A 9,890-nucleotide genomic window follows, 5' to 3' on the forward strand; every position below is an offset into this window, starting at 1 on the left:
CAAACCCTAAATAGAAACAAACAATAAACAAGTATTCAAGTAATCATGAAGTAAAACATATGCAATTGAAGACAGACTCAAATTTCTTTACAATCATGATGCTGAAAAGTGAAAACTAATATCATACCTGGTCCTGGGCTCTGTCTGAAACGCAATAACCAAGGCCAACCCCCCAAGTCCCTGCATCCAGCTAGTCCTAGGCTCTGTCTGAAATGGAAGCCACGAGAGCAGGCGCGAGACAGTGAAACTAGGCGCGAGGGACGGAGCGGCGGCGTGGTGAGGGAGGGACGGAGGCACGGCGCGGCGAGGCGAGGGAAGCATGGAAGAACGGAGGCACAGAGGCACGTAGGTGAGACGCGGCGAGGGAGAGAGGGACAGAGACGCGGCGAAATACAAGGGATGAGTAGAATACAAGGGACGAGGCACGATAGGGACGCCGAGAGGAGGAGGCGCGGCGAGAGGGCACCGTGCGGCAGATCCGGAGAGAGCTTGATGAAAAAGTTAGGGCTAAAGATATGTGAGTGTGGAAGTGAGAAGGTTTTTTTGGAATTTAAAAAATATAAGAGTGTCTTGCTATCCCAAAAAAAGAGAATATTCATTTTTTTAAGGGAATATTCTGTTATTTTAGACGTTTTTGTCACATTAGGGATTTAATTGAAAAAAAATAACATATAGGGACCTAATTGAAAAGAAAAAAAGTATAAGGACCTAATTGAAAATTTCGTGAAACTATAGGAACCAACAGAGTAATTAAACCTAATTAGACTCAACCGTGACTAGAATTCTGTAAGTAGTTGAATTGTTAGGCAGTGGTTAGTTGTCATACTATAAGAAGAGTTTCAAGTGTATGAGAATATCGGTATTCCAATTGTTTTAACCATTGATTTGAATTATAAAAAATATATATAATATATATTAATTAAAATCAACGGTTAAAATAATTAGAACACCAATGTTCCTCGGTGCACTTGAAATTTTTCCCATACTATATAGTAGCTCATAGTGCAGTGCTTTGTATCAATTGTATTACTCTTTGAATTCAATAACAATTTACCTATTACTCAAGCAATGTTTTCTTTCTTAGTTCCGCTAGGGAGACAATGGCTTATTTGTACAATGTGTACAATGGGTTATATGAGTTACAAAATGAACATCTCCCATACTATTTAGAATAACCATCCGAGCTGATCAAAAAAGGTAACACTAATGGTTATATCTCTAATACTCCTTAAACCTCCATTGTACACATTGTACAAATATTCCATTGTCTCCTTATACTTTCCCTTTCTATTTTCATTTCTTAGACTCAGCTCTTCTGCTATAGCTTTGTTCTTAATTAAGTTTGTGGTTCATTAACCTTCATCAAGGTCTTCAGGACTCTTTTATATATATATATAGTTAATTTTATTTGTCAATACCTTTTATATATAACATACACTAGAAATCTAGAACATTCTTCACATACATTTTAGAGGAAATAACTTACATAATCTCTCTAATCCCATTAAGTCAAGGGATCGGAGAGACTATATCTAATTATATCTAATTAAGGAAAACTGGCAATTTTCTTGCAATAATAATATACCAAAATAATTCAGAAAGGTAAACATCTGAACGAATTTGAGAGGACGAAACAAAGTGGTACAAGCAGGGATCATTGTTGGTGTGTGACTTCACTCCAATTTTGAATAGCTTGGGACACTACTTTTTGAATTACTTGTGCATCCAAATGGCATGTACCATTCTTATCCTGGGACATTCACAAAATAATTCATTTTGTCAGTGTTTTTCTCTTTGTCTCCATTCAAAAAGGTTACAAGTAATAAACACGAGCATAAATAAATTAAAAGGGATATTATTCAAGAGTTTGATTTTGATGTACTGTTAGTATAAAATAGTTTTACACGTGTATCTAATTACATAATTAACTTTCATATTAACTGTGTAAATAGTCATCCAAAAGAACGGATGTGATTATACGACTCTGCAAAACACTTTACACTCTCAGTGTATCAAAATTAAACTCATTATTTAAATTTTTTCTTTTCTTTTATTATTCATATTTATGTATGTACTATCGTATAATGATAAATAACGATAATACACATATCTTTTAGTATTTGTTGAATCAAATATTATGAGCGGATATTTAATTAGTTAAATGTGAATACGTCTTTAGGAAAATTGAAGAACTATATGTTAGTAATTGTATGTATTTCAATTCTGTAAGTAATAATGAATCGAGGGTAAGTAATTATCAATTATCAATTATTTTAATTAATTAATTTTAACATCATATTTAATGTTAATAATCAACCCAAAATGTTTAAATGTATCTAAAATCATAAATATTTTTTTTTAAAATATTATTTGTATATAAAAAATTCGACTATTATATATCTGTATAATATACGAATAATTGATTTGGTGATTGATTTTTTATGAGCATATAGTAGGATTGTATTTTTTAAATACATATAATAATACTTTTTTTCCTTATTCTTTTTTTTTTCTCTTCATATATTATGATAAATGTATATGTAAGAGAGGTATATATATCATTACTTTGATTCCAATTGCTTCTAGAGAGAAGTTTTGAGCACAGGAAACCCTAGCTTGGAGCACATCAAGACCAAGCTCTTCAAAGGCTTCAAGTATGAAAACCAATAAACCTTTGCAACTCCTTTCACTCACAACCTTTATCATAAATTTCTCCTCTTGCGCTTCAACTTTTAGCTGTAATAATTAATCAAAATAATTAGCATTTAGCAACAAGCACAAAAATATTTACACAACATTGCCTTATGTCTTATTAATTAATAATGACCAGTTTATGTATGAATAAATTGCTCTTTATACAAGTTAATACCTCTAAACATTAATGTATCGTAATGCAACTTTTTGCTTCAATATAATATATTGATGGAAAAGTATAGGTAGATAATGAAAATACTAAATAATGTAAACAATGGATATATCGGATGTTCAATTTACTAGGTGTGTGGATAGTTATCCTAATATTAAGATTTAGATAGGTGGATAATTTAGGAGTGTAGTGTGTTTTTATTTTATTAGGCCAATTTTAAAACACATTATTCACATTATTCACAAAAATTATTATCTACTTAACAAAGTCCTATATTAATTTTTTTAATGTTATCAATCTGTCCAAAGTCTAGATGGATGATTATTTATTTTCAACAATAAACAAAAAGTATAAACAACATCTTATGATTAATAAATTATAATTTATATTATGAATCATACTGTTATTCCTTTGTTTTAAAATAATTAAGTCATCTATCTATAGGGCTGCGTTTATTTTAAGGGATAGAACACTGAAACATGAACACTGAAACACAAAATCGTATTTGACAGATAAGACATGAACAGAGACATTATGTCTTGAGACACTGAATTAGTATATTTTATGTCCATTCTAACAGAAAAACACAGAAATACTAACAAATGACAATTTATTTTTTATTTTTTCTTTCATTATTTTTATTAATTTTTTATAATTATATTTTTTATTATTATATTTTTTTCTCAAATTTTTTGAATGAAAAAAAAGAATAAATTAAATTTTCATAATTTGTTCTATTTTATCATCAAACAAAATACAAGAATACTAAATTCTGTGTTTATATCCTTTATATCTTGCTCTTAATGTCTTGTCTTATCCTGTTCTAAAAAACAAACGCAGTCTAAATGTTTACACTTCACATGATCATTCTTAAATGTGAAGGATATATATTATAAGTCTCACATCTCTCAAAAATAAACTCTTTAAAGAATTTATAAATAATATAAAACATCATTCTACCACATGAACTAATTTTTGGATCGAGTTAAATTTGCTTAATCTCATTTCTAAATAAAAATATTGATATAATTCAACATAATTTATATCTAAATATATATTTTTTAATGTATTCATTTATTTAAATTCAAATGGTGACATTTATTTTGATTAAAATAGAAAGTATATACCATAGGCATCGTTGCGGCTGCTACTAGTTGCTTCCATTCTTCTTCAAGCCTTTGCTTTAAAAATTTTATGTATTCTGAAGCATCCAATAACACTAGTGTCTTCTGCCTCTGCATAAAGAGGAAAACATATTTCATCATATTCATATTTGCTATTTCCATATGATCTCCAAAATATATATGTATAGATAAAATCTACTTGTCGGCTTAATTTTATTTTGAAAAAAATAATTTTATATTATGATATAATATTAGAATTTTATAATTAAAAAAATTTAGAGTTCAATTTTTGTCGACTCTTATTGATCCCAAAACGCAAATAATATTTATAAGATCAAGTGAGTTATATATATCATATTCAAATTTGAGCATATCAAGTGGAAAGAATTGCTCCTAACAAGACTATAATAAAAATAGATTCTGGTCTCTATAAAAAAAAAATGATGATCATTAATCACTGAATAATAGATCAAATTGACATTTTGAAAATGTGAAAGATTAATTATATAAAGTGAATGAAGGAAAAATGCTAGCGCAATAAACATGGAATAAAATTAAAGAGATGTTTAAAAATAATGAATGAATCACCCTTTGAAAGTGTGTGATAGAATGAAGTAATTGAAGGTTGTTGAACATGGATCTTGTCTTTTGATTTTGAACCTTGGAGACCATATCTCTCTCTTTCTCTCTCTATGTATGTATCTATCTAGAGATATGCACAAAGAAAGGTGAACAATATTTGATTGTTTATAAAGAGGATATATATGAAGAAACAGAATCTTGTTGAGCACACATACATGTGATGAAGTTTTGGAATGTTACAATAATATAATATATTATATATGTGAATCAAATTAAATGTTATGAATGAATTATAACTTCAAGACAATCTTGTTTTCTCTTTTATTTTATTTTATTTTATTTTATTTTCTCCCCTCGTGTTGTATATTCATTTGTCACTTCTCATCACTACTGAACCAATAATTCCAATAATCTTGACAAGCTGATCTTAAAGACCCAGCTAGTTTGACGACATATATACGCAGATTCATATTTTCATGGGGCACAAAGTAATTTTTTGGAATTGAATCATCCAAAATAGGGGGAAAAGAAAGAAAAGAAAAGAAACGAAAAGAAGGGAGTAATTTTAATTTTATGCATCAAAAGCGTACGTAATTTTGATTGCATAAATTGCTATAACTTTTTTCTATACCATGAGTGGTAATTAAGTTGTGTGGTTCAATTATCATTGTAAGAATAATAAGATAAATTTAAATATTAAGAAGCATATTTGTTTTTTTGAAAAGAAAAAACACTCAATTCGATTTCTGTTTGTTTTAAAATAAGACAAAGTGATTTTTGTCGAAAACATAGACCCATTTCAATTTTTATCTGTGTCTTTCGTGAGTCATGGCGTGATCCTTCCGTCATCGCCTCTCACCAAATATAATAAAAGAGGCTATTGTAACACTTAATATTGTTGATGTGAATGCTAAGTCACTGTTAAATGATATGTTGGCGAATGAGAAATGGTCAGAGATTGATTTGTCTCCTTATAGGCAATGATCAGGGGTTGATTTGTCTCTCTTATAGACAATTGAAAGTTGTAGAAAGCTTAGAGAAGGGGGTTGAATCTATGGTATTCTTTTACTTTAATGAAATAACACTTTAATTACAAACTTTCAGTCTGAATCTACTTGAACTCAGCAGCGAAAAGTTTATAAGACAATTTTGTTTTGTCTCATGAATATCAGAAAATAGAACAGAGAAGGAAAGAAAAAAGCTGACACCATCATGTATCCTAGTTCAGTTGCCTTGTGCAATGCAACCTACATCCAGTTTCCACCACAACAGTGGTGGAATAACACTATAATTAAAATATTATATATACCAATTCGATAGGATTGACACAATCCTTTTCCTCTCAAGTTCTAACCTAACTTGACTTGGCTATGCTAATAACTAACTCTTCACTCTTAGTGCTTACCCAACTAAAAAAGGGGTACCTCACTGGTACAAGATACAAGACACAAGAAACCACCTAAAGAAATCTAAAATAACTCTAGACTTTTCACTCAAGTGTATCACTCAGCCTTTTGTCATTCTTTGGCTTTTTCTTATACTCTCTCTTTTAGCCTTTTACCTCTCAAGAAATTACAGAAAGATATACATTGAAAATGAAATTATAATCTGTAAAACATGAAGGAGATTGATGCTTCAACAGCCTCTGTTACTATGAGTTAAACTGGGTTGAGCAAACACTAATCAAGTTCTTCATTTTGGCGGAATGTTTCTTTCTTTAGATAGCACTGTCCAAAACGTTGAACCTTCTCAGGAAGCTCTCAATGAAAACTCTAACTCTTGTTCTTTCTCCTTGCTTTTCAAAGAATGAACATCTTTTTTTTGTATCTCTTTCCAAGTTTCTGAACTGCTTTTCTCAGAGTCAACTCCTCGAGGTGTGTGCTACCAACTTACCATTTTACCATTTTCAATTAATCCCTAAATTAGGAACTTTGAAATTGAGCATTTTTGCTTGATCGAAAGCCTCAGAGAAGCAATGAAAAAGTTGTTCAATGGTAAACCCAGATATAAATCTTTGAGCTACAACTTTGTCCCCAAGAAACAATTTTGGCCTTTAATTCACAGCAGTGATTATCAGAAATCACTTTCTCCATTTATCCCAAATTTGAGTAGTAGAGAGTTGAAGAAGGAGTGAAGAAAGTAAATTGCATGCAAATGGAAATAAATCATCTTTAACTTCAGACTTAGCTTAGACAGGTTTGATTTGGGTGATTAGACCTTTGCTTTCTTTGATTAAGCTTTCTCTTTCTTTCTTCTTTGATGAAATGAGTAAAGAACGAAGCTCTCTCTCTGTTTTCTCTGAGACTGACCGAAAGAAAAATGAATGTTGGCTTTAGAGCATACCAACTTAGAGAGATCAACTTGGGTGAGCAACTCGGACTTGGGTTGGCTTTCTTCTTATTCAGTCTAAGTGATTTCTTTGCTTAACAACTTTGGGCTTTTAGTGCTTTATAGCCCACTATGTTTCTGGTTTAATTTTCATCCTATTGGGCTGTTGCAACAATATTTCTTTGACCTGCAACACTAATCAAACATAATCAAAACTAATTGGGTAGTTAACCCAATAAAAATAATGTTATTATCATCAATTAAGTTAGATAAATTCTTAACTCAACAACAATAATCAGGGATTATTTGTCCCTTTTTATCCACCAAACATGACTTCGTTTCACGTATTACACTAAACCAAAACGTATATTATTTGGGGTGATTATTCATCTCAGTTGAAACCTCTTACTTCTCTTCCAAGTCAAATAGAATTGTATGACACTACAAGAAAATTGTTGAAAATCATCAAATTTACTAGCGAAATTACTAAAAAATTCCGTTGGTAAACAAAATAATTAAATAACTAAAACAACAAAATATATGTGCTTAAGTCTTATAGCTAATATCCACGCTAGCAAAGTCTAAGTTATCCAATATCAATTTTTTTTAGGTGGCCTAAACTTTGGAAGCTTTAAACTTGGAGTAGACACAAATCAGAGAAGCTTTGATGATAGTCCCTGAACTTACAACAACTATTGTCTCTGCTGATATTATTACACAATCTCTAATTATTGAATTTGTTGTAATAGTTACGTTGTTAGTCCATTCGATGGGTTTGGTGAGTCATGAGGTCTCAATTATTTGATTTTGGAATAGGAATGAGAGGTCTCAATTGAGATGAATTATCCCCAAATAACATAGTTTTTTGGTTAATAAAAGAGGACAAATTAATCCCTTACCATTTTTTATAGAGGGATAAATTGACCCATGACCATTGCTCATTCGCCAACAAGGTACTTAACGGAGACTCAACGTTCACATCAACAATGTTAAGTGCCACATAGCTCTCTTCCGTTAAGTTTGGTGAAGAGAGATTGCGGAGGGGCCGCCATGACTCATGGAAGACAAAGACAGGGACGGAATGGATCTATTTTTGACAGGAATTGCCTTGTCCTATTTTAAAATAAACAAGGACCAGATTGAGTGTTTACTAAAAAAAAAAGCTCACCCTAAATGTTTTGTCTATTGTAATTGTGAGAATAATATTTCTCATTTTTTAATTAATTCAGATTAGTTGAGTGATAAATTTACTGATTTCGTTTAAACAAATATCAAAAATTCAAATTTTATTTTGTGTATTATATTAATATATTAATCAGTAATAAATCTTTAAATGAAACTGAAATTAGATCTACAATAAATTAATCTTTGAACTACAAAAATAAAGAATATCATGTGAGAAAAAAAAACGTTTTATTTATGAAAAAAAAAAAAAACACCATGGTTGGAATGTAAACTATAAGCTAAGTAGTATATATATATGTAGTAGATCCATGGAAAGAATTTTGCCCAGTCACAAAGACATTCCATAATACAGAAAAAAGACAATATCTGCAAGCTGTTTTAATCTTTGTCCTATTTAGATAAGCCATGGATGCATAATAATAATAATAATAATAATAATAATAATAATGAGAGGAGGCTTGTATATTGTGGGGTCATAAAACAAGAAAGAAATATATAATAGTAGTACATGTTTCTGAATACAAACATTCTTGTTCTGCATGGGAACGTGATGATGATGAAAGAGATGCTGGGCAGTGGGGTTAACATAATTGGAAGCTGGCAAGGAGAATCTCATTCACCATTTGAGACACTATACGTATTGACAAAGACTAAATTTTAATTTGTCACACTATTTCTTCAACTATACTATATATTATTCCTTTCATATATTTACATTTTACAACCAATAACAGGCTAAAAAATTTCGATATGGAAGTAGGAGGAGTGTTATACCTTAACATGATAATTTTTGTGTTTTTTAAAATTATGGGAGGTACACATATCGGACCCTCCGATTTGTGTTTAACAATTTTAAAAATTTGGGGTACCCAAATCGGATCCACCGATTTGTGTTTAAAAAATACTTTTTTTAAAATTTTTTAAACACAAATCGGACGATCCGAGTACAGAAATTGGACGGTCCGATTTCTGTACTTCTTAAAAATCAGACGGTCCGATTTATACTTCGTAAATTAAATCATTCCATATTTTAAAAAAATACCACAGTAAATCACAATTTAAAAAAATATAATTGTTAACCCAATATTAAAAATAAAAATGTGCCAATAACAACTAGTACCACTCAAAACTCAAAAGTGTAAAAAACATCTTGCACCTTTATTTGTCTTCTATGGATGCCTCCAACATTTCTTTACACAATATTAAAATATTTAATAAAAAAATTTAAAAATTAATCTAGGATGTTACTCTTAAATAATTTTTATTATGAGACTAATTTAGCCTAAAGTACTATGCTCCTTATCCACACAATTTATGAAAATCTGTGGCTGGGTAAACTTCTATATATCTTAATAATATACATATGCTACTGCTGAGTGCCGTGTGTGATCTACAAGATCTTATATTATTGTACTTTTGGAAACTCGTTGGCCATTTGGATCTTAGCATCATGAACAAGCTAAGCTAGACTTTTTGGCTCTTACTCTCTTAGCTATATATAACTTGCTGTAACTATTTTTTTTTTTTTTTCAAAAAATGGTTAGATAACTAATATAATATAATGTAATATAATATAATAGGAGACACTTTTTGAAGTTTAAAGTGTGACACAATGCCATCTATATATATCCATATCTATATTAATGTACATCGAAAAAGGGTATACTACTAGTCTTATTAGCTTAATTATGAGAGAGAATGACAAAAATGTACCATAGACATTCCGAAGCACAATATCTTTAACTTTTAGCTAAGTATTTCTTGGGGATGATGATGGGAAATTGGTAGTTGATGCGTCAAATTGG

General features: G+C 30.2%; 1 protein-coding gene across 1 annotated transcript; it reads right to left on the reverse strand.

The window, feature by feature from the left end:
• Window positions 1–1,464: 1,464 nt before the first annotated feature.
• LOC107643765 (uncharacterized) lies at window positions 1,465–4,701 on the reverse strand. Its single transcript, XM_016347534.3, has 4 exons — window positions 4,579–4,701; window positions 3,994–4,101; window positions 2,566–2,736; window positions 1,465–1,750 (listed from the first exon to the last, which is right to left on the reverse strand). The coding sequence occupies exons 1-4, from the start codon at window positions 4,660–4,662 to the stop codon at window positions 1,655–1,657; spliced, it is 459 nt and encodes a 152-aa protein (XP_016203020.1). The 5' UTR covers window positions 4,663–4,701; the 3' UTR covers window positions 1,465–1,654.
• Window positions 4,702–9,890: the final 5,189 nt, after the last annotated feature.

The sequence above is a fragment of the Arachis ipaensis genome, chromosome B1, assembly GCF_059453495.1.
Source record: "Arachis ipaensis isolate K30076 ecotype BB chromosome B1, ASM5945349v1, whole genome shotgun sequence".
In the NCBI taxonomy this organism is placed as follows: Eukaryota; Viridiplantae; Streptophyta; class Magnoliopsida; order Fabales; family Fabaceae; genus Arachis; species Arachis ipaensis.

Bases quoted from the DNA above. Each gene is read 5' to 3' on its own strand.
- LOC107643765 (XM_016347534.3), bottom strand. From the start codon at position 4,662: ATGGTCTCCAAGGTTCAAAATCAAAAGACAAGATCCATGTTCAACAAC. The intron at 4,102-4,578 runs GTGATTCATTCA...CTCTTTATGCAG, and splicing joins CTATCACACACTTTCAAAGG to AGGCAGAAGACACTAGTGTT. The intron at 2,737-3,993 runs GTATATACTTTC...TAATTATTACAG, and splicing joins CAGCCGCAACGATGCCTATG to CTAAAAGTTGAAGCGCAAGA.